The sequence below is a fragment of the Cygnus olor genome, chromosome 15 (assembly GCF_009769625.2).
Source record: "Cygnus olor isolate bCygOlo1 chromosome 15, bCygOlo1.pri.v2, whole genome shotgun sequence".
Lineage (NCBI taxonomy): Eukaryota > Metazoa > Chordata > Aves > Anseriformes > Anatidae > Cygnus > Cygnus olor.
In genome coordinates, this window is record NC_049183.1 from 8,834,166 (window position 1) to 8,859,024 (window position 24,859).

At 42.0% G+C, this 24,859-nt stretch overlaps 1 protein-coding gene and 1 long non-coding RNA gene across 18 annotated transcripts in view; one reads left to right on the plus strand and one right to left on the minus strand.

Moving 5' to 3' along the window:
• The window catches only part of XYLT1 (xylosyltransferase 1), a 214,397-nt gene extending 200,228 nt beyond the window's left edge, over positions 1 to 14,169 (plus strand). For 5 of the 6 annotated variants that reach the window (XM_040574733.1, XM_040574730.1, XM_040574734.1 and 2 more), the window contains 2 exons: positions 5,146 to 5,479; positions 13,519 to 14,169. In XM_040574733.1, the coding sequence (XP_040430667.1) occupies positions 5,146 to 5,479; positions 13,519 to 13,841 (657 nt within the window). In that variant the 3' untranslated portion in view covers positions 13,842 to 14,169. Of the gene's footprint in view, positions 1 to 5,145; positions 5,480 to 6,525; positions 10,547 to 13,518 lie in introns of those variants that run through there. The other variant, XM_040574729.1, reaches the window with a different exon arrangement.
• A 145-nt stretch (positions 14,170 to 14,314) lies between these two features.
• LOC121078487 overlaps positions 14,315 to 24,859 on the minus strand; it is a 157,248-nt gene continuing 146,703 nt past the window's right edge. For 11 of the 12 annotated variants that reach the window (XR_005824601.1, XR_005824594.1, XR_005824602.1 and 8 more), the window contains 3 exons: positions 24,112 to 24,381; positions 22,480 to 22,642; positions 14,315 to 16,142 (listed from right to left, as the gene is read on the minus strand). This is a non-coding gene — a long non-coding RNA (uncharacterized LOC121078487). Of the gene's footprint in view, positions 16,143 to 22,479; positions 22,643 to 24,085; positions 24,382 to 24,859 lie in introns of all 12 variants that reach the window. The other variant, XR_005824596.1, reaches the window with a different exon arrangement.

Below are 24,859 nucleotides of genomic sequence, written 5' to 3' on the forward strand. Positions count from 1 at the left end.
CATGGCAAATCCATGACATTAATGTGCCATTAAAGAGATGGATGGAAGGTGTGTTTCGTTTATCAGTGTGTCTGATGGTAGACTTGCCATTTCATGCAGTGATAAATGATCATACAGGCTTTAATTCTTGTGATTTGTAGGAGTACTTCTGCTGTTTATTTGATACTTTTAATCTCGCCTTCAGCCTGATGCCTGCTCTGAGTCTTTCTTTCGAAAGCAACTGGGCTGGCAGCAGGAAGAGTTTTTTCTAATTGTATGGTAAAAACAAATACATTATCTCAGTATTTTAGAACTCGAATAAAAGTATTTAGAAATACTACATCTAACTTCGTCTCAGCTGTAGGGAGGAAGCAATCACGGGATCAGAATTTACTCACTGGCTATTTGCCCGGTCCCCCCTTTCCCCAGGGCATTAGAACCAAACTTTTTTTCCCCAAACGAGCCCTGCAGCAGCCACGAGCCTGGCCCACAGATGTCCTGGAGCAGCAGTGCCCAGCATCAGTGTCCCCTGATGGAGAAGCAGCAGCATGTCAGTTGCTTTGCTCATTGCTGCGCTGTGCTCACAGCTCTGCCGAGCGTGTTGTCTTGCAGGGAGGATGCCCGAATCCCACCGGACTAACGATCCGGTCCTCATGGACCACAGCTGATCTGCAGACAGCCCTGTGTGGTCTGCTGCTGCAGCGACACTGTGTGAGTGCAAAGCATGGGGAGGATTTAATCACCTTTCAGCTTTTTTCAGGCTGAGGAATGTTTTCTTCCGTTTGAAATCTGTGAAAACAGTGTTGGTGGCTGCTTACTTGTTTTCATTATTTTTTCTCACCTAAACTCATGAATGGTCCCCTGCTTTCATAGATGATTCATATTTTAAAAGACCAGGAGGTGCAAAGTCAATCATTTAATTTTTTCTTAATTGTTTATTTGACTTTCTGCCTTCCCTTGGCCTGCAGTCATCTCTGCCTCTGAACCAAATAATTCTCTCAGTTACCCTGGTATAAATCCAGCATTAACCTCTTCAGCTTCAGTATGGTTGGAAAGCCTCTCTGCTGCTGCTGCTAATTAAAATGGCACTTCTTTGTCAAAGTCCAGCAAGTGTAAAGCAAATTTAGCAGTTCAGCTAAGATGAGGGCACCAATGTTTAGCAGGTTAAACACCAGAAAAGAAACTTAGGTTTTGAGCTTATTGAGAACTGCTGTGTTTTTTTTTTTTCCCAACAAATTTTATCCTGTAATCTGGCAGAAATTTAAAACAGAATGGAGGCGTTTGGAGCTTTGTTCCCTCACCCAGCTCACCAATTAGACCAATCAGGAAAAGCACAAATACGCTGAATGTGCTCCTGGGTGTATTTGTGATGCTGAGACACGACTGCAATGGCAGCAGAGACGATCGGGTCTCTCCAGGCAGGAGTCAGTCCTTCCTGCGCTCTGCTTCTGGCTTTGCTTCTCACATTTTGCATCCTGACCAGGGGTTTTCACCATACGTCCCATAAAGGCCACCTCAGAGAATCAGCTGGCTGGGCTGCCTCACGGGCCACTGGGGTTAATAACAGTATTTGAACTGCACAAGGCTTCTGCACTCATTCTTGGGCTGAGAAAATAAAATGACATTACAGGAAATCCGAGAAGATTTCCAAGTGTTTTCTCCTTTTCTTTTAGAAGTTCCCACATCTCCTAAAATTGGCTTGCACATAATACTCATGCTAAGTATCCTGTTAGTCTGGATCCATGATAACTGCTACATGGAAAGCAGAAGATTGATTCGCTGTAGAGCACTAACAGTCTCAGCTCAGAGTGTATCAGTGGAACACTAAGTTCATTTCTGGTCTTGTTAAGACTTGTGATTCATCACAGAGAATAAAATAAACTAGGTGGCAGGCAATTAGTGTGCATTGTGTGAACCTAATGGTCCTGTTTGTGGTGAGCAATGAGACACAAACCCGTAATCAAGGCATAATTTATCTTGGGAAAATTTTATCTTGGGACTGAACAGAGATAGAAACAGGAGTTTTAAGCCACCAAGTTCCAGCTTTCCAAGCATGCCCCCGTGTGCAGTGCCTGCTCTTGAAGCCCAAAATAATGGTGATTAAAATAATGATGTGGAAAATGTCAGCTTCTGTGCCACATCCCTTTGTATTTTATCAGTTGTTCATTACTGCTCGATTCCAGCCCATACCTTGTGCATTCCATTTGAAAGTGAAAGCCTACTTAAAATGTTTTAAGGGGCTATGAAAAATATTATAGGACCGTAGTATCTTTTGGCCTGTAAAATCAGACAATTCAGTACCAGGGACTCGGCTGTGTAAAGTTCAAGGGAAGAGATATAAACCTCTGAATAGTGCTTTAAGTAAAATTCCTTTTAAAATACTGTGCTTCTAAAACCAGCTTGTCCTGCAAGCTGCGCAGCATGGGAAAATAACCGGTAATAAAGGGCAGGCCCTGTAAATAGACGGTGACGCTCCCTGCCTTTCCTTCCTCTAGTGTCCTGTGGTCCTCCGTGAGATGGCAGGGGTGCTCCTGCCACATCCTTCAGCTTTTTCTATTGTGGGCTTCATCTGCGTTGTGGAGTTGCAGCTGAACAGGCCCGTTTGAAATTGTAGCAGCCACTGGGGCTGTGGACTCCCTGCTCCAGCACTCTTCTTGGGACTAACACTGCTGTTTGAGGCTGGCGAGGATAGGTCTGGGTGGAGTTTCTAACAGAAGGCAGTGGTCTTCTGGTGAGGTGTCTTTCTGCTGGTGGAAAATCATTCTCAAAGACAAAGGCTGGCAGTACTTCCTAAAAGTTGTTCTAGCTTGAATTTCTTTAATGTCTCTAGAAAATCTCGAGATAGCAAGAGTCTTGAATAACATTATTCCCGTTCTCTTGTGGTTTGAGATCAGCCTTGCTTTAGAGGGGATGCAGTATTCATAGACGAGACACAATCTTCTGCTTAGCTAGGCCTGATGCCATTTATTGCTTTGAATGTTACTGGGATTGGGAAGGAGGCCTTTAGCATGTTTAATTCTGGAGGATGAAGTCATCTTTCTTAAAGGTAAGAAATACAGGGTATATTTCAGTAATAAATACTGGGTGTGGCAGAAAGAGCTGTTCCTTATAGGGTTTTCTTTTCCCCAAGAGGGTGCGCATTTGTTGCATGTGTTGCGGCTTTATCGTTTCCAGGTCTCCTGAGCTCCGGTAGGTGTGATACGGCCACCTCAGTGAGGGTCAGTGGAGTAGGTAATAAGATCTGGTCAGGAGATTTCCTTTCTGAGCTTATTTCCATAAGCTCAGTCGGTCTTGTCAGGAGAGTTTGTGCTGACAGCTCCTCAAGGCAGTCCATGCTGGGGTCTGATAACTGGGCTACGCTGTCTAGTTGGATTAGCTGGTGTGCTAGGTGAAACACCTCTGAAATACCAGCCATTCTGCCGTGCTGATTGCGGAGTAGCAGAAGGATCATTTTGTCTCTTACTCTGGAGTGTCATAGTCTTCTAGGAGCAATTCATGTGATGACAGATGGATTTGGGATGTTAGGTTTTTATTCTACTGGCCTTGTGGCTTTCTGCTAGTATTCCTCCTGTAATTTGTCTACCAACCACAGTGATTGATCTAAAAGGGACTGGGGACTAGACAGATTCCCGTGTAGAGATCAGTGGTAGCAGACATCAGGTGTTACGATTTCCAGATCTGGGGGATTTGGGCAGTATATTGGGACCAGTTATCAGTTATTACCAGGTATTATATTGGGACCATCAATTAGGATGAAATGTAGCAGAAAAATCTTTGAAGCAGATCAGCTACAATTATTTGTCATGCTTTGAGGAAAGCAGATTAGGGACAAGGGCAGTGCAGCACTGGGGACATCTTTAATATCCTCATATGCTGAAAGAGAGGATCCTGTCTTTGTGTGCCCGGTACTCCAGAGACCACATGAGAGAATCCAGTGGTTTCTGTGTAGGGAACAAGTCAACTTGTAGGTCATCTATGCTGTTTGAAAACTAAGGCCAGAGAACACCTGAAGGACCATGAGAGATTTCAGTACCAGGCTGGTGAAGACATCTGTATGATTCTCCAAGGAATGACATCGGATGTCTGCTTTCCAAAAGGAGCCAAGGGGTTCTCTTGTTCTTCCCTTCAAATGGGGTCACTCAAAGCTTTTTTTGATATTGATTACTTTTGATTTGAGGTCACGGGATCGGGCCCTCATCGGACAAGGAAAATGGGTATTTTGTCCAAAAGCAATAGGCAACCCTCAGTACTGTGCTCCACTCTGTTTCCTTTTGAAGAATTGGTGGAACTGGTTTGTTAACATTCAGCCTCATAAGCACATGCTAGATATAGTGCTAGAATAGTAAAAAAAAAAATCTTTCAGTTGGCCTAAGAAGGCCAATTAATACATTTTTGTGCTATCTGTTTACAAATGTGTTTTTTTCAGTAGCGTACAAGTGTTTAATGGCAACAGCTTGTAAATTTGTATCATCACATGGGTTATGGGTGAACCATTAAAATTCATATAAAGAACATTGAAATATGAAAGCTGCTAGGAAAAGGAAAGGTTTATTAAATATTTACACTAGATTGTGAATCCGCTGCTTTACTGTTAGTTAGGGAATAAATAAAAAACAACATCACTGTTATGACAGTAAGGAAAGAGTTTACCAGAAATAACCTCCTGCATCAGGGAGGAAGGGGGTGCAAGGAAGCAGCATCTCATATATAGGTTGTAGTAAAGGACCCAATGTGACTTCCCCTAAGTCAGCAAACGCCTCTTCCTTGCTCTTAGCAGTAGCTGGGTAGGTCTCCACGGCAGCATCTGTCTCTAAAGTGTATTATACGTGTTGCTGACCCAGCAGATGATGGGTCATATACACTGCTATGCACAGCCTGTGTCCTGTCACTAGGCTTGGTACTTTATGGTCTGCTTTCATGTGAGGGAAAAGGAGAGCTGCTGTAGCCTGTGACACCACTCTTACCATGGAAAAACATCTATATCAATCAAAAGTGGGCAAATGGGGAAAAAAAAAAATAAAATTCAATTTCAAGTTTACCTCATGTGTATACCTTGTGAATGTCATCTGAGAAATACGATTTGTGTGTCTGGAGAGCCCTCACTTGACAAAGGGTCTCAGATGCTTGCAGAGATGATGTCAGCAGCAATGTGGTCTCTGATTTCAGATCGGCACCGAGTGGGACGCCAAGGAAAGGCTTTTCCGGAACTTTGGAGGACTGCTTGGGCCAACAGATGAGCCAGTTGGCATGCAGAAATGGGGGAAAGGCCCCAACGTCACCGTTACTGTCATTTGGGTGGATCCAGTCAATGTAATAGCAGCAACGTATGATATTCTTATTGAATCCAGTGCAGAATATACTCACTACAAACCACCTTTGAATTTGCCCCTGCGACCTGGTGTCTGGACAATAAAAATTCTGCACCACTGGGTACAGGTAGCTGAAACCAAATTCCTCGTTACTCCTCTCACCTTCTCAAATCGGCAGCCTATCAAACAAGGTAAGTTTTATTATTTGGTAGAGGAATAATACAGTTATTGTGTCTGTATTCACTGTAAATGCTGTTGTTAAAAATGAAGTAGCACTGCACTAGAAACGGGGAAAATAAGGGAATATTATAAATAGTAGATCAGAAGAATTTATTGCACCAAGACAGGTGAAAGTGTCTGTATCCAGTTTGTAAAGCACAGCCACTTTGAACAAAAAGCTATTTATATCAGTAAAATACGCACAGTTCAAAATGCAGAGAAGTTCAGACTCTCAGTAATCATAAAAGCCATCATTTAGAAATAGAAAGAAAAATGGACCTTTCTCTGAAGCTTTGCATTTGCATTTGCTCATAAAGAGTTACAGATGTTTAAACTGCTATCTTGACAAAGTCTGTGTGTTTAACGATAAACAACTTTAAATATGAAATGGTGGATTAGTCAAAATTACCCTAGGCTGGAGCTACCTGACAGGTTGTCAAGTCCAGGCATTCACTTTTGCCTGATACCTGCCAAAACCTCCTGTGTACATGCCAAACACTCGTGTTACAAAAATACCTATAAATGCAGCAGTCCTGGTAAGTGCAGTATCAGACCCAGGCTTCATTTTTCGAAAGAAAACATTTTCTTCCCTGCATCAGCAGCACTGAGCCATCCTTGGGCTGCCAGCATATGCAGACCTCCAGCCCCTGCGTCATTTGAGTGCCTGGCTCATCAGCCAGTACCAAGCACATTGGGCTGTGAGAGAACATTCTGTAGCCACACCGGTTTTCTTACTCACTAAGATCAAAACAAGTTTGTTGCTAGGAATATCTTTACCCTTCTTCTTAACATGCTCAAGTGCTTCCATCTGCCTAATATTAATATTCATAACTTTAGACATCTTAAAGTTGCTAGATACATGAATGATCCTATTAAGTTTTCAGAAGTTCTTCTTCCTGACAAGGCAGCAAATAAACTGAGTCAGGCATTTACCTTCCAGCATAACGTGCTGCTTCTGTAATGCAAACACCACCAGACAACTGCTGAGAGCTAATGTAGCCCTTATCTTGCTCAACAGGAGCCTGATTCTACACATTTCTCACCAGAACAGCTAACTTACTGATTTCTTCTTCTTACATTTGGTGGCATCATTTCTTAAGCAGAAACTAAACCATGGACAACCTGCTGCTGTTATTAGGTAATAGATAGTGATACATTTTGAAGGAACACCATGTGTAGAAGAAATACATTTTTTAAGTTTGAGGCAACCTACTTCTAAGCACAGCTGTTACTGACTTGTCTCCCGTAAATAATGAATTCCATGCTCCTTGCTAATTTAACAGTTAAGGCATAAATTGGATTGAAAATGTGGCACGCAGCCAGCAACCTTGCTGCTTTTTGATATAATGGGAGAATGCAGTGGAAAGTCAAGTGTGTCTCAGACTTCAACCGGGAGTCCATACTTTATGGTGTAAAGCTAAAAGTGTCTTTGGTCCAAACTCTAAATCTCAAATAATTCCACTGATACTATGGAGCCACTCCATATTGCCACATATAACAAAGAAAAAGTTGGCACATTGGTTGACCAGGAGAAGATCTGGCTCATATTTGTTGTTAAAGAGCCCTATTCATTCACATGGCAATGAGAATCTGCTGTAGGAATGAAATACAAAGTTTGGGAACAATATTATCTAGGAAAAAACCCTCAGGAGTGATTTGCTACTGATGCTGGGATGCATAATCTCCATGTGTCTGAGGCATGGAGGTAAAGGAGAAAATTAATTACAGGGCAGATAGTGACACTCCATTCCAGTTAGAATTATATTTACAATGCAAATTTTTGGGTGTTTTGTTTGTTTGTTTCAAGGCTTTCTGTCTGACTGACACTATTGTGCTCTGTGCTGGCAATTGTCATTTAGCTTTGATTTCCAGCTTTTGTCAGTTTGTCACCACTTTATTACTTAAATATATTTTTCTCTGCCAAATAAAGGCATTGTGAGAGTATGACAGAAGAATTAGAACTTCTAAAAGAATAATTTCTGTTACTGTTGTAGACAATGTGAAAGCTGCCAAAATCTCCTAAAATGAAGGAATAGTATTATTGTCTTGTCCTAACACTGAAAATAAAACACGCATCAGACTTAGCTGGGAGCTGTAAGCAGAAGAGAGGAGTATGCTTTTTTAGGGATTGTTTGGAATGCTGTTCTTCCCACCATCTTCTTCTTTCACCCTCAATTAATAATAATAATTAAAAAAAAAAAAGCTGTATAACTCTTGTTAGAAAGGTCTCCCTTACAGATAACTTGTTACTCCAGCAACTTTTTTCATACCACTTTGCTTCATTTGCTTCACAGTGAATAGGCCCACTCTGTCTCATATACACCAGACATAGAAACTGGAGTCCACATAGTTACATACATAAAAATATGTGTTTTGTGCATAATGTGTCATTCTAAAAAATGTTTGCACAAATCTGATAGCAGCCACTAAACTCTTGTATCCTGAGAGCAAGAACACAACAACTATCACTGTATTTCCTAAATCACTGCATATCTACACGATTTCAGCACAGAGCACAAGGTAAAGTTGCTTGTAATTTCTCAGCATCACGAAGGGAGCAACTTTCTCCTCTGTTAAGTAAACTGAAACGTGTTCATTGCTGTATCATGACTCTTAAAATTCATGATTACAATTCAAAATAAAAAAATTAATTCTGGGACAGCTACCAGCAAAGACACTTCATTTAGCAGTTTATAAAAACAGCATATGTAGCTAGTTTATTCATTTTCTATTCCCATTTATTTATTAATTTTGGCCTAGAGTCTGTGCATGCAAGTAAAACCAAGAAGGGAAATCAGGGACATTTTTTTTCTGTGATATTATGTCCAGATGTGCATAACCGACAGAATGTGAATTGTTTAAAAACAGGGACTCATTGCCCTTTACAAAAACTGGATCTATAAAAGATCAGAGATCAGTTCTTATACAGCGTTTTTGAGTACACTTGGAGGTTTGAGATGTCTCCACAGTAAGTGAGGCTCCCAAAGCTATTTCAGTGGGAGGTTGGGAGTCCAATGTTATTTATTCTTTCTTGCTCCTCTTTCTCTACCAGGCATCCAAATCTGGGCCTGTTTTCTCTGAGTTCTGTCAGGGATCAGTTTTGCCTTTCAGCAGATCCTTCTGGCTCAAGAGTGCCTTCAAGTGTTTGCTTGGTTGGAGTTAATGGAGAAAGAAGGGAAAAAAGACGGGGTCCAGGGGGTGGAACACATGAAATATGTGAATTTGCCAGGTAACTCATTTGGAGAAATCAGGTTTGGCTTCATTTGGTCCACCAGTGTCTCCTTCCCCCTACATCCCTCACAGCCAGATTCTCTTCTCTTCTTCTAACTGGCGATTTCGGAGTTTCTCACCATATGGCCGAGTGTGTTAAAGCCAAGAACCCCATGCTCACTGTAAGGACATGGGAGAGCTGCCAAGGACCATCAGGGTGCCCCAGGACTGCATCGTGCCAAGACAGAAAGGGAGTGTAACATGGAGGAGACAGAACAGGGAGAAGATGACTAGAAGATCACTAGCAGTGACCATACACAGAACGGGGCTTTCTTACTGTCTGTTTTCAGCAGCATGAGTTCAGAGACTCGAGACTTGATGTCCAGGTCCCCTGCACAGGGACCGGAGAGGCAGAGGCAAACCACAGGCATAATCCAGGCCATTTAACCAGCAGTTCTCAGACTCATCCAAGCTACCAAGTATATTTCAATTCCCGTGAAAACACAGCAAATTCAGTAGAGGCTAGATCTGCATTTTCATCATCCCCCTTTCCCACCCGTTGGTGCTGTGCAAAGTCTGTGCGAAGCGCTCGTGCCAGGTGTGATCACACACAGCTCCCAGGAGCACGGAGAGGTGCAGGGAAAAAGCCAAAGCAATTTCATTTTCACATTTGAGTTTATATTCACGGCAAAGTTTCCGCAGTGATCTCCCAGCTGGAGTGATGCTAATGAGTTGTCATGCATTTAATGTATAGTACCCGTTTCATTAAACCTAAATAGGTTACTGTGAGCCAGTGGGCAGATTCACTTCTGGGGCAGATAAAGCCCCAAACCTCAAGCCAATACCAAACGCTGGATTGAAAATAAATAATTAAATGAATTAAAAACTTCCTTCAAGTAAAGAAGGCAGAGACAGAGAGCATCCTTTTCTTCCTCCTTCAGAGAAACCTTTCGTGTTCGGTTCCTACCACGTTCACGTGCCCCTGACGTGGGGCTTCTGCTCCCTGCTGCCCCACCACAGGGCAGGGAGCCCCGAACCCCAGCTCCTGGTCCAGTGCCCTCCAGCTACAGCTTCCTCTTTCAAAGGCTTGACGGCATCCTGTGATGCACACGCATCTCAAAAGCCTTTTAACCTAATCCATATTTATGGATCATCTTAATTAAGTATATACTGGGAAACCTTTGTTTTGCTGTTGGTTATTTGCAGTGGCTCAATCAATTCTAATTGCATCTATACAGATTATAAAGTGGGTGGCAACTTGTGTCAGAACTGCTGTGATTTCTTTAAATTAACCAGCTGTAACATGACATGTTCTTGATAAATGTAGTAATAGCAGCAGGCAGGCACATGGCTGCAGAAGAGTAGACATGCCCTGGAATCGTCATTTCAAGAAAAACCCCGAAGACAAGGATTTGCTTCGAAATTTAGTTCAGATCCAGTTGACAAGGAGTCGATTAGCTTCACAATGAGCAAATGCAGCACTGTCTTGTTTGCTGCAAGAGAAAACAAACCAAATGTCAATAAAAAAATTACCTCTTTGCCAGAGGGTTTCAACATGATTCAAGTAAAGAAATAAAGCTGTATGTTCTGTGTTGCTTTAAAAAAAGCACAGGTCTAGCGCCTTAATGTGTGTACCAAGGTAATCACATTTTTCATTCCTTGGCCCACTCTCTGTCTAAACTCATTTGCTTTTTCTGCAAAATGAAGAACAAACCCACACAAAAATGCTGAAATCTCAGCCTGTGCAGCTGACTACAGGCTGTGTGTTCGGTCCAAAGAAGTTATACTAAGAAATGTCAGTTGAGAAATGAAATACCCTCCCAGAGTGAAGTGCAAACAAAAATGGGGGACAAAAATAGCTTATTTTTTAAAACTATAATTTAAAGTCTGTGGAATATATTTTTCACTGGTATATCCTCTACCTCAAAGGACTATATGGATGTCTTTGTAATCAAAAAAAAAAAATGTGGCTTAATGTCTGCAATCCACTTAATTTTGAATTGGTTGTTGTCGCTGTAGAGTTTTCAATGCATAAAGAAACATCTCATAGTGGCAAGCCTTACATTTGTTAGGTTTTTTTTTCATGAGCAAGGACTGAAGTGTCAGTGCTTTAAAAACATGCCCAGTAGCTCCAGCCTCCCTTTGTGCCGTATTTCAGGGCATCTCCTCTCCTGTCCCAGCCCAGTAGGTTATAGTCATGGTTCTCTCTCCTTTTTTTTTTAATCTTTACTAGAAAGAGGAATCGCCTCCATCTCCCATAGCTTGGATGAGCAGCATGTGCAGTAAACAAGGATGAGAATTTATTACTTTCTCCTGCGAACTCTTCAGCAGAGACTTAGAGGGTTCTGAGTTGAATCCTCAGAAATTCCTGTTGATGCGTAGCTCTGCACTCTGACTGCCATTAACCAGCTCCTCTACAGGACGTGCAGACACCTAACTTTGGGTATTCGCTCTGCTGTGGGGACAGGCAGTCCCCTTCTAGTATTGTGTCAGGGTTTCATAATTTGTTTCACATCAGGGAAGGACATGTTCTCTGTGTGCAGTTATGGCCCATAACACACTGAAAAACACTGTGGTTTGTTTCTTCTAAGTACTATCCCCGGCGGTCTTTCCTTCTCCTATCTGCTGATAATATTTGTTTGTTGTTTTTCAAAAAACTTTCCCTTCATTTCCATTATGCACTTTTTGCCGTTGTCTCTGCGGGCACGTCCTTGCAGCGCGGCTGGTTCTGGAGCAGAGCGCAGCGGTCACTTGGTGGTGCAGAGCAAAGCAGCAGTGTGCTGGGGGAGAAGTCTGGCATGTCTGACACAATTACAGCAACAGCAAAATGAAGACATTTACATGTGTTGAAGATGCTGAGGTTATCACCCTTAGATTTGCAAGAGCAGCCCCCTGATCTTAAGCAGCAGGGGCCACAGAGAAAAGATCATCTCCTGCTGCATCGCCAGCACTGGGTCCTACAGCTTCTGTTGGTTTCAGTCCTGATAATCCACGAAGTCCCAATGCTGAGCAAGTTCTGTTTCATCCCATTATTTGTCTGGAAAAACATCTCTCTTGTTGCAGGCAGAAAACACATGCACAACAGCCTTTAATTCAACAAGCTCTCTGAATTGCTGATTTCAATCAGATGATCCTGCTAGTAATGCCAACTTTTATTTATTTGGGGATTTTTACTTATAATGTTCCTATTTAATTAATATGTTGACAAACAGTCTTCCATATGTAATTGCTTCCAAAGGAGGAAATTTAATCATGTGTACTTGTTCTGCTTCTTAAACTGCAGTGCTCTGGCATAGCGCACTTCTGACACATGTGCATGGAACAAACTCCTTTTGACTAGCGGTTATTCTGGATAAATAAAAAAAAAAAACACATTTAAAACAAAACTAAAAAAGGTGGGTTTGATGAATGCAGGAACAATTAACCAGTGTATAATGGTGATGGGAATCTGCCGAACTAATTTAATAGGGGATTTGAAGTAATGGACTTGCGCAGTATTTGACATCAAAAACTTTGCAAATGTAACAGAAAAGCTCCTATTAAATGTCCCTTTTCCCTCTAAATAAATGTACTGATTTATTGCCAGTGCCTGGGATACTGTCCTCTGTGTGGAAGAAAGGGCTCAGTGTCAGGCTGCAGTGCAAGCAGCAAGGACATGTGGAAGGAATTGTAGACATGAATATGTAATTCCTGGCCTCTAAATGATATCTGAACCCAGTGGCTTTCCTAGCCTGGAGCACCCTGAATGGGCCCTTTTTGTGTTTTAGACAGTGTGTGTGTTGGCAGAGCTAAACATATCCTCTGTGCTGCCGGGAGCAAAGATGGCAAAGAACTCAGCTGAGAACAGAAAGAAATGGTTGAAAATTTACTCCCTAGAGGCACCGAGTGAATACTTTTAGAGGGTCGCATTCTGGTTTTATGAGTAGCACCGTAACCTACTCTCAGACCTTGAGAAGTCAGTGTGCCTTAGACGAGGGTGGTCAGACCCGCAGCATCCAGTTCTCTGAAGGTGTTATCACAGTCTGTCAGTGAACTTCGCTGCAATATTACAGATTTGGGATGACAATGTGCTGCATTTTGCTGAGGTAGAAGAGTTACTGTAAGAAAAGCAACCACAATGCAAAGAACCGTGTCATTAGGAAATGGTCTCGATCCATTATTCAGTGCAAGAGCTGGAAATACGATTGTCATTAGAGTGCACTTTCCCAGTGAGACTGGAGCACTTCCAGGAATGATGCTGGAGTTACACAGGTTTCATCAGCCACGTCTGGTCTGCCGAGGCGGTGGTGTTGTCTTTCCAATGCCAGGAGTGGTACCACACAGGTTTTGGAGGCAGACAGAGCTCATAAATGTTGTGACTTCTACAGCAGGGGAAGGGGAATCAGTTGAGAAGAAAAAATAGGCCAAGATCTCAGCTCTTTCTTCCAGACAAATCATTGATAGCACTTGAAGGTCTGTCTGCAGTTGGTAGCCTTCTCCCTCCAGGTCTCTTTGAACCATTCCCTCATTTCAAAGTGTGATCGTCCATGCATATCTGCAGAGGTAACTTCAGCTGAGCAGGGTATAACTCCCGGGCTTCCTCTGTGGTGAAAGAAGCAGGGCTAGCTTTTCCTGACTGAAAAATGAGTTACTTGCAGGGAACTGCGCATTGCTCAAGCTCCAGGTATGGACAGGAGCTTGTAGCGAGTGCCATGCTGGGAAGCCCACAAGGCTGGGCCCTCCTTTTTGTTGTGCTGAACCCTTAAATCCTAAAGATTTTCTTTAACACACTGATTTTTGGGCTTATTTCTGCTTTTTCCAGAGGAAGCCTTGAAGTATCACAGCGGGCCTCCAAAGAACGCGTACATGGAGCAGAGCTTCCAGGGCTTGAACCCTGTCTTAAACATCCCCATCAGCGCCGCCCGTGTGGACCAGGCCAAAAGGAACGCGGCGCTGGTGGGCGCCCGGCTGGAGGCCTGGGTGGACTCGCTGGTGGGCAGCGTCTGGTCGGCCGTGGACATCTGCAGCACCGGCCCCACTGCCTGCCCTGTCATGCAGGCCTGCACCCAGACAGCGTGGAGCTCCCTGAGCCCGGACCCCAAATCGGAGCTAGGCCCTGTCAAACCCGACGGGCGCTTGAGGTAGCAGCCGGTACGCCCTCCTGCGGCATAGGGTTTTAAAAGGGAATTTTAACCTTGCTTCGTACGTGAATCTCACACTAGGTTTCACCTAAGGGAACATTATACTTTTTTTTGTTACATATTGCAATATAGTTCTTAAAAAAAAATAATAATTCTGACAAGGCCTTTGGCACTGCTCTCTCCATCAGCTCTGTCAGGAACGGCTTGGTTCGTCTCTGCTGTCCCGCTGGCCCCGGCCACGCAGGCCTTGAAGTAGTAGCAGCCATGGAGAGGGCAGTGAAGGAGCAGCTGCTGAAAGTGTTGTTTTTTAAAAATAAATTTGTCTGTACCTCTGCGGTTTCATAGGCTTTAATTATTTTGCTACCATGAATAAATCACAGCAAAATTCCCTTCTATTTATGCTTCCTGGGGAGGTTGGTTACTGCAGGCTATATCACATATGGCCGCATTATTTTACAGAACATGAAATAATTATGGTACACCCTCATTTTTTTTTATATATAACACAAAGCAATTCTGGACTCAGCTAATGTCTGGTGTCATCCTAGTTAGGGAATGCAAGCTGAAGCAGAGACGTTCAGATTACATTCAGAGAATTTTCAGACTAATTTCATGCTAAACTCTAAATGGAACTGGTGTTTTGGAATATTAGTCTTTCATTTCTCATGCAGTCAGGTTCAGGGTCTGGGTAGTAGCAGTATTATTTTAAAAGCCCAAGAAGCATTTTGGATTTCAGCCCTTTGAAATCTGCAGGGTATTTCTAAGCCCACCAGCACCTATGCATATTGCAGACTTCCTGAACAGCAAGTGTGTGTGTAAATTTGGGTAGGTTGGGCTGTGTCTGCTCACGCGTTTGCTGATGAGCTGAGTTGTTTTTTCTCAGGCAGCAGAGTTGCTCAGAACCAGTAAAATGGTGGCATTTGGCCTTTGTAGTTTAGAGTTGGCAATTATTTTTATCAGTGTAAACAAGATTGGGACCTGAATCTGCAGCAACACATTTCTTCCCTATAATTGAGTAGTGGCTAATAAGTTTTAACACTAATTTCCTGCCTTGATCTCAGCTCTGCCAGCTCTTCATGAAGAAGAGTATTTTTAGGCTTTTCAGGACACCTTGAAGGCTGTGCAGGACATCAGGGTTCCTGACCAAAGCTGGACGTGAAAGAGCAACACCATGTTTCTCAGTGCTTTTGCTTTATTCTCTCAACAAACTCTATTCTTGTCTGTTTTCAGAGTTTCTAGCAGGCTGCACCCTGTTTGAAATACGCTTGTATTGCATCATTTTAAGCTGCATTTTCTACAGTAGGAAAAAATGCATTTACATTCCAAAAACTTTTTTAAATGTAGGTTTTATGTGCAAATTCATCTCCAACTGATGCATTTTGCATTTGCATAAAACATGCACTTTGTTTCTGTTGCTGTGGTAATCTCTTGACCCAGAAAGGCTATTAGAAGCTATTGGGTTCACTAGGAAAAAAAATCCTGTTGATTTAATAAAGCCAGGTATCTGTTTACCCTTCTGTGGGTATGTCTAACTTTCATTCCTGCTGATGAGAGTTAAGCTTCCACATCAGGAGGGAAATAGACCCTTAAATCATTCTGTAATCGCATCACACAGAAAGGATGAATTCCCTTTTAAACAACACTTGCAAGATGACCGTGACACAGAGATCCCAGCGGCTTGTTCTCTCTCCGTAGTATTGGTTTAAAGCTACTTGCAGTTTGCTTTGGACTTGAAATTGCGGTGTCAGCTGTGCTGGCATTAAGGCAGAGCATTGAAATGTTTATCTGGCATGAAAATGGATGCATAGAAGGAACAATTTAGGTATTTATTATTTATGTTTTAGTCAATGACTAATTAGTAGGTGCTGCTTTTGCAGCTTGAAGATTATGTTATCTTACTAACTGAAGCTGCCTTTATTAAGAAAAGGCCTTCCTCCCCTCACACCTCCCTTTCTTTTTTTCTTCTTGATCTCGACAGCCATGAGAGCTGTAGTTTTAGGAAAGCTTGTAGCAGTGAGAGCTGGTTGAAATATTTCAGTCAAAATAATGTTCCTGCTTTTCAGCTGGCTCTGGAGGCCAGTGTGTTTAAAACCAGGGTTGCGACCAGGTTTATGTAATAGAAATACAGTGTCATTACTTACTCAGTAGGGTTTTTTTGTCGTTCTGTTTGTTTTGTTTTTTAACAGTGCTCATTGTTAATCTAACATTCCTTCATGAAGTGCAGATTTTCTGGGGACTTCAATCCTCATTGTGAAATCCAGGGCTTTAGTCACATTGATGCGATGGCAACTGCACAGTTAAAGCCCTGCGGATCAAATGGAGAACATCATATTTAGGGCACACAATAAAGTTCTTTAACAATCCTAGTCAATGACTGTTCTCAATGAGACTGCTGGGGTAGTGGCAAAATCTTCAGTCTGTCTTGCACATAGGCATATGTATAAGGGTGCGCCCACACAACACATGCAGATAACTTGATTTTTAAATTTGATACCCTTTTATTCTTTAACAGGAATGTTTTAAGTGCTTTGTTGGTAAATTCTCATTATTAACTAGATGAAGCAGAAGGTGACAATCCAGTCTTTTGTGGCTAGAAGAAAATCTGCCACTTCTGCAACTAAAAATGTAAGGCACAAATTATTTTGTTTTAGTTCAAAAAAGGAAAAGAAATCAAATGGTTGCTGATGTATCTATTTACACTATACGTTAGGTTTAAAACGTATAATTTTTTTTTTAATATTACTTTGTTTTCTGAAAGACAAAAAGCATCTACACAAAAAAGTTTTGTAGCAAGCTGGTACTCGCAGCACTAGCTGTAGAACTGAAGAGGCTGGTCCTACAGCCCTTTCTCAGGCAAAATTTCCATGGAGCGCTGATTCTGAGTAAGGACTTCAGAGATAAGTCCAACATAAATAAAAGGGGTGACAGTATCCTGTGAATAACTACTACATGTGTTTGAAATCATCAGAGGATGAGCTGCCATGTTTGGAACATCTTCTGAGCTGAGTGTCAAGTTTTGGCCCTAAATGACAAATTCAGCTATAGCTGTTAGTATGCAGCCACAGACACATATGTCCTATAGGGACGTTGTGTCTGAGTTGCAAAGTGCTGTAATTGTGCAGTAAAACCCATGGAAAATCAGGCTTTCCATCAGGAATCAGAGCTTGCTCCAAGCTGTGGCTGTGGCAGTGCTGCTAAGAACAACGCTCTGCTAAGTGGCTTTTCTGGTTCTGAAATGGCAGGCACTTGGAGCCTGTGATGAATATTATATATTGTTAGAAGAGAATAACTTCACAGATCTTACATTTGGTGAAAAGGAGAATTCAGAGCAGGGACCACAGTTCGTACAAAACAAGCAAGTTATGCATCTTCATTTGAATGTGCTAGTGTTATTTTCCAATCACACTGGCTAGTCCTTGCTGAATAGGACTCCAACTGAAAGCCAGCTTTGATCAGAATCCCATTCTGTGGCAAAGGGGTCTACTTCCATATGCACGCATTCGTCCTCTGTGTAGAATGCTTTGCTCATTTAAATTCTGTGCCCATTCTGTGCAATAGCCATGTCACACTTCTGTGATCAATCAGTATTACACAGAAAGGAAATGTGGCAAGATGTAGAACATCTACATATGTGATTTATAAATTACATCCAAAGTCAGTCTTAGTGATATGCAGACCTGTTTATATGGTAATGTTAAGCCTTGAGGCTAATAGAAATAGCTCAAATGACAGTATATTTTTAAGTGTGTCCAACTCTTTGGCGACATTTGGACACTGAGTAGTCATATTTATATTTTCATTTTCTGATATTCAAATTTCTAGAATTAAAACTATGCCTTCATTTTTTGTGCTCTCAGCAAGCAGAGAATTTTAAGAATCCCTCCATGATGGCAAGTATTACACAAGGAAGTCCATCTGTGTCTCTGTTGCTAAGCCTTCATTATCGCTAAGCCTAGAGATGCAGGAATGTGCATTTGTGTGCTACAAATTGACTTTCCTAGGTATCAGCTTTAATGCACAATGCATGTACAGTTGTTTAACAGCAAATTAACAACGATCCTGCAGCACCTTCAGAAGGACCAACTAATGTGTATTCACCTTCTGTCCATCTGCAGAGCTAACTGCAATACTAATGAAGCGTCAGTCTCTCTTAGCTGCTATTACAGTGACCAGAGCAGTGAAGTCAGTGAATCAGAACTGGAATTTCCTAAACCTGACTGAAGGGAGAGACACAGAATCATAAAATGGCTTGGGTTGGAAGGGACCTGAAAGATCATCTAATTCCAGCCCCCTGCCATGGGCAGTTACACCTTCCACTAGATCAGCTTGTTCAAAGCCCCAGCCAACCTGGCCTTGAACATTTCCAGGAATGGGGCATCCACAGCTTCTCTGGGCAGGATAAGGATAAAGAAGATGCTAAAACTTTGTGAAAGTTTCATATAACCATACGGCAACAATACTTTGAACAAACTGGGCAACTCTTCTGCACAGCAAGACTGAGAAATGCTGATACCGTGAGATCTTTGTTTTGACTTCCCAGATAAAAATAAAACCAAATCCAGATTTTAATTGTGGCCAGACAATGAGGACCAACTTTTGTTGATTTCTGTAGTACTCATCACAGCTGTGAGAGAACTGCCAGCTTGCCGCTGGCTATCACACCCTCCTCGTTGCTTTCCCAGATCCCAAGGCTTCGGGAGTCGGCCAAATTATACCTTGGCGGACTCCTTTGCTTTCCATTGGGCAGGAAGTTTTGTATTCATGTGAGCCAAATCCCTTAGGCGTCTTCAAAACCCCAAGCTGTAAATTGGAAAAGTTTGCTTTTCAGAGCAGCCTTCAGCCAGCTCAGTACTAACATACATGAAGGTGGCTGTAAAAGTGACAGCGGTTATCTCTTCCTGACTCTTCAGGCACAGATATTTAATACGTGTAACAGTAGGTCTGGTTAGTTCAGCAGCAGAGAAAGACTGACCTGGTAGAAAGTGGTTAGCAGCATTTTCCGTTGTCCTTAACTTCAGTCTGGTAGCGAGAAGGTAATGATTTATATGTGCTTTCTTTTCAACTATTCACGGCCTCCAAGCTAGTCTTAGGGATTTGTAGCACATCGCCTTAAACTCCTAGTCAATGACAACTGAAAATGTAACAGAGTCCTCCCAGACCAAACCCTCCAGCTTCTGCCAAGACAGCTCCAGGGCTGCCATCCATGGGCCGGATACAAGCAGGTGTTGGGGGGACAGGACACTGCCCGTCCTGGGGGCCCAGGGGGGCTGCTGAGAACAGGAGGACCTGCCTGCAGAGCTCCCCGCAGAGGGCAGGTGCTGCTGCAGCCAGGCACAGAGGAGCCAAACAAATGTGAAAGAGGGTTAAGAGCAGCCAGGATGCTGTAGACAGTATCATAGAATCATAGAATATGTTGCATATAGATCCACAGTAAGTGTGGGAAGGATTTTGTAAGGAAATGCCTTTTTTCCTGTAGGCTATTCAAGGGCAAGTGTTCAGATTTGTAACTGGCCTTTGAAAGCCTTCACCATCACCACCAATGTAAAGAAAAGGAGAATCAGGCTGAGAGCATTTAAAATTGAGGCAACAAGGTCTCACAGCCCGTGTCACCCAGGACAACAGCAGCATTAGCTTTTTGCAGTTGAGTGTGTTGTTGGCAGCAATTAACCCTCATGATGTGAGACTGCAGGTACCATGTTGATTTTGCTCCTTTATACTAATGACAGTGTATAGATCACTCTCTTCTCTTTGCTTCTGCCTTGGTTACCTTCTTTTGCTCATGGGTGCTATCACAGCTGCTACCTCACTGTGTCTGCAAACACGTTTACCTGATAACAACAAAAAAAGGTACCAGAAATCTCCTTGAACTGAATGTACAATCTATGCAAATTCTCTTTCTACTTTGTTAAAACCTAGAAGTATTACATGTAACCTTGCCAAATAAACAGCAAGATACTGTACAGGTGCCTCTGATAACAGAGTGACAATTCTAGGCGCGGTTCATTGCGCTGCATTTGTATATTGTACTGACTTTGCTTGTCTTTAGTTCTGTTGTAATTAACACCCTCGACTGAGACGATAGTAATCTCTTGCTAGGGGAGCACCTTCAGCTTGCTGGGAATATTCTGGAGGAGGATGTCTGTGGCATTGACTTTTATTTTCTAGGTTACGTCCAAAAGAAAGCACAGACCTACTGGCCAAAATTGGGATGGTGTTCCAGATTTTCCTTGGTAAAGCCTGTTGGCTTTGAAGTGCTCAGTGTCTGTTCCCATTGTGGCATCCAGTGTGTTGCCCCTTAAAGAAAGCCTTACTTTCATCCTTTCTAAATGTGGCCTTAAACTGTGTTAGAAAGTTAGGTGTTGTCTGTGTCTTGCTCACTTTTTCTGTTTGTTGTGGAAGGAATTAAAAGGCACCTTGAGATTTCTATTACAGCTCAGTTGTGTTGCTGTCAGCTTACGCTTCACAAATACAATAGAAATTGCTTACAAATGCAGTCTTTAAGGGAAGAAAATGACCTTCCCATTGGGCAAAAGGAAGGCTCAGACATTCATATAAACCTTAGGAAATCATGAGCTCTGTCTTTTGCAACTTACTGTAGATAAGGAAGGTGGATTTAATTACCTACAAAGTGCAAACAATAGCTTTTTATTTATCTTCAGACTGTAACAGGACAGACTGCTCTCAGATGCATGAGACAATTTCTGGAGTAATTTCACTCATTTTGACATGAGATAGTAGCATGCCTTTCAGAGTCATACTGGTAACTGGGAGAAGCTGTACCCTCTTTAATGGTATGGTCTTAAAATCTGAAGAACATCACCACTTGGGGCCAGATTTTGAGTGATGGTTGGGAATCTAACAGTACACATAGAAGACAGAGGAGTCTGGTTGTATCATCAAAGTCATAAATTCACTTCCAAACATCTGGCCTTTGGAGACAACCAAAGGTTGTCAAAGTCAGCAGAAACCAAGGCCTTCTGCTAAGGCTTGGATGTGTTGGTTTCTTTAATACTTTTTCTCCATGGAGAACTGTCATGTTTCAGTAGCACCAATATTCCCGGCAGGCTGCAGTGCTTTAGGAATCCCAAATCCTACCCTGTTCCCTGTTCTGATGCGTATACAACCCAAAGGCAACTGAGAAGGGTTTACATAGCAAAGAAGATTTGTGAAACAAAAAGTATTAATTCGAGTTAATGAAATGATTTTTCTGACTTTGTTATTTTGGTTTTCGTTGATTGGATTTTTTTGTATTGCCTAACATAATCCATAATAAGTTATTCCTATTCTGTCATTTTCAAAGACTGGTGGTAATATAGTTTTAAGAAATAACTATTTTGTTATAGATCATAATATGCATAAAACTGTACAGAAATATTTTGTAAGCTATTGAATAAGAAAAAAAAAACATGTATATACAGCAAAGTTTAAAAAAAATTGGAAATTCAAATGGAACACACTGAAAGATGTAGATATTTTGCTATTTATTTAACGGAGTATTTTATGAGATATTGAAATGTCTTAAATTGACCGGTAATCAAAGTTCAAAGTCAGAATGCTTTTCTTGTAGTAGAATGTGATTTTCAGCAATTATTGCACTACCCCTTTTTGCACCCTTTTGTCTTTCATTTAGCAGAAAACAATGTGCCTTAGCTGTATTCTTTGTCAATGGGAGTTTGTTTTTTTGTCCCATAAAGCATTTTTTTTTTTGCAGAAAATGAAATGGATGTATTAAATACTGTATTATACCAAAAACACTGCAGTTGTACATAAATGCTTTCTGTCATACTGTGTTTTCAGATGCAGAATTTTAAAATAAAAAAAAAAAAAGCTGTCTTTAGGAATGGATGTGCACAGTGTGTTATTTTTAAACCCACTAATGGAAGTCTTTATTTAAAAGAACTTCACTATTTGATGCTCTTTAGGAGTAAAAATGGAACAAAGCATTACTGAGCTGTGATCCCAATGCTGATGCCAGTATGCTTCTCGGTAAGTCATTTCTCAGGCCTCATTTCCCAGCCATAGTAATTATGAAGGAAACTTTCACAGGTGCCTTTTGGAAATCAATTTTTGTTGGCCAAGGTGATGGCTTGCACATGCCACAGGACTAATGTCACCGTCAGCAACAGCGTCGGGAGGCAGGGGATGGACGCCACAGAGCTCCCAGCACCGCTGACACCATGAGGTCCAGAGTCATGTGCAATCTTTTTAAGCCAAGTTCTTGTTTTCAGTTTCAAATGGCTCTTATTGGGCCGGATTCTTCTGCCTTTCCCAAAGATGCCAAGGAATGGTAGGCAGAGGGGCAGAAAGGATTAACAAGGAGCCTGCCTTAGGTCCATTTTCTAAAGGTCACCATCTGTAAGGCACATTGGAGCAGTTTGTTCCATGCATCCCCAAAGTGTTCATCATCCCAAAAGAGGAAGGATCTGGTGATGGACACAGGAATAGGCAGCTGGGTGCAGGAACAGGAACTAATGTTAGAGCTCCCTGGTTATAAGGACAGCAAAATAAATGCCTTTTGCCTCTACTGAGAGGATGAGCTCAGAAAGACCCATTTCTTGCCTAGTTCCCCCAGGCGGGTTTAAGACCCAAACTAGCCATTGCCTAACATTCACCCAGATGAACACTTAAATTTATTTTCTTACCCACAGGCTCCACTCTGATCACAGATTTCTTAAGAGTTGCTTTCCATAGATGTGCTGAGGAAAACCAGCTAGATTTTATTATAAGGGTGATGGGTCTCTTTAGCATGGTCCTCATGATGTGTTGCAAGTTCGTCTCCTAGTGCTGCTTTTTGATGTGGGATGCCTGAAAAAAAAAAAAAAAAAATCCTTGATGACCTTCCAAAAGTCTCTGACACCATCAGGAGTCTGCGTGACTTCTTCATGCACCCCCAAGCGGTGCTGCAGGTTCTCTTGGCAGCCAGAGCTGCTTTTGATCTTGTGTTTTCTTTTCACCTGCTGTTCAGGAATTCCACTTTTTTGGCACTTAGATGCAATGAAAGAGGTCTGTTTAAACAGAGGAGGGAACACAGTGCTAATATTTTAGTCTTCGTACAAAGAAAAGATTTTTCTGCAGAGGGGAAAAAGAAAAGAAAAAAAAGACAGCTCTCAGCACTGAAGGCTGGTTTTATTTATAGATGGGCTAAGTATGCGTTTTTTTTTTTTTTTTTTGCTCATTCCTCATCCAGCTGCTAATGTTCTTGGCATATTAAAAAAATGAAAAGCTCAACCTTTGTTTTAATTGTCTCCAAATGTGTCACTGGCCTGAATTTAAAAAAAAAAAAAAAAAAAAAAGCGCTACCAGGTGCTCAAGTGTTTTGCTGTCTTTGTGGACTTCAGCTAGGATCTGAACGCTCTTTGTGGTTATGCACAAAAATCCCGGAAAGCATCACGGAAAGGGCTGTCATAACGTCATGCTAACAGAGACATGTGGCATGAAAGACTACGTCTCTGTCTCGTTGAGATAGTGTCATCACATTTTTTTTGCATCTGCCATGCCTAATCTTTCTTGATCATAATTAATATTTATATAGAGTGGAGCATGCTTAATTCACAATAATGACTCAAAATGTACTGCAGAGCAGTTTGCCAGTAGGAAAGCACAATAAACCACATGCAACAGCAATTGCCTTGACAATAGGGCTTTCGTTTCAGTGCCAGGATTTTTGACTTTTCTTCATCCATTACTAAAGAAAACGTAGCCTGTTTTCTAAAAAAAGAGTGAACAGTGATCTGAGGCTTCATAAACACAAGCTGCTGCACTTCTTTGCAGTCTATAAATGATTAAAAAGTGGGAGATTCATGAGTTTCTACTATATTTAAAAAAACAGACACAGATGAAATTGTTAATTACTTTATGAAGGCTGAGCTTGGTTGCTGTGGTGCCAAATCAGCCCTTGGGCATGGTTTATGCCTTCACCTGGCAGCCCCGGGGTTGTTCTGGGCAGCCCTCAATCGAAGTGGTTTCATGCCAGGTTCCCAGTGTCATGCTCACAGTCTCAGGCTTATTTATTAGTAGCATTAACATGATCCAGAAATGTGTTGCTTTTTTTAATTCTTTTTTCAATGTATTGCCTGGTCTCTGGAGCATGGTTACAAGGCTTTAACACAAAGTACCTCCCCTGCAGCGATATGTTAACTGGGTTGACTGAGAAGGCACTGCTGGTGGGGGCCACACTGTCTCTTGGGTTACACACCTCTCCCACCCACACCAAGAGGCAGCTTTGCACCTCCCAGCCACCACTCGTACCTTCAGTAATACCACAAGGAGAATACCTAGGTTGTCTTCAGTCCTTAAGGGGTCTGGCTGGTGGGAACTTGCGTCTTCGCCTCTCAGCGCTATGTAAGCCTCTTGCAGGGTCTGCTTTTATTTCCCCTGCCATCGCGTTCTCCTCCAGCTGGTAGCACGGCCGTGATGGAGCAGCCCCTTCCCCAGGCATTTTGGTATCGCACAATGCAGAGCCTTCAGGCAGGAGCAGTATTTCATTCACATATAAGTGAGTTAAAATAATTTACTCCTCTTTGTCTGCTTCTGTAATTTTTTTCCTAAATAGAACGTGCATAATAATAAAAGAGATTTCACTAGAAACATAAAGTACATTTTAATGTGATCTCATTTATGAAAGTCTATCACTGGGTACATATGGCCAGGAAATGAAAGTATTCTTATAACAGATTAATAGCCAAGATCAAATATTTCACTTTCTAATAAAACACGCCTATATGTGCTTTTAATTCCTCACTAAATTTAAATTTAAAAGGGCTTTTTTTTTTTTGTGCATTGAAAGCAAGCCCCTGCCTGCCATGCCATCCCTGGTTTCCCATTACTGCTCACTGATGGCTTCCTTTCATCAGCAGACAATGACTCCATCCCTAGCCCTCAGAAGAAGAAATAACTCTTTGCCTCCAGGAAAAGTAAAAAAGAGAAGGGAAGGAGCAGGAAGGCACTGGGACCTCTCCCATCACAGCAGCGCGATGCAGCCACGCCTGGCCCTGGCTTTGCAGCTGCATCCTCCATGCACGT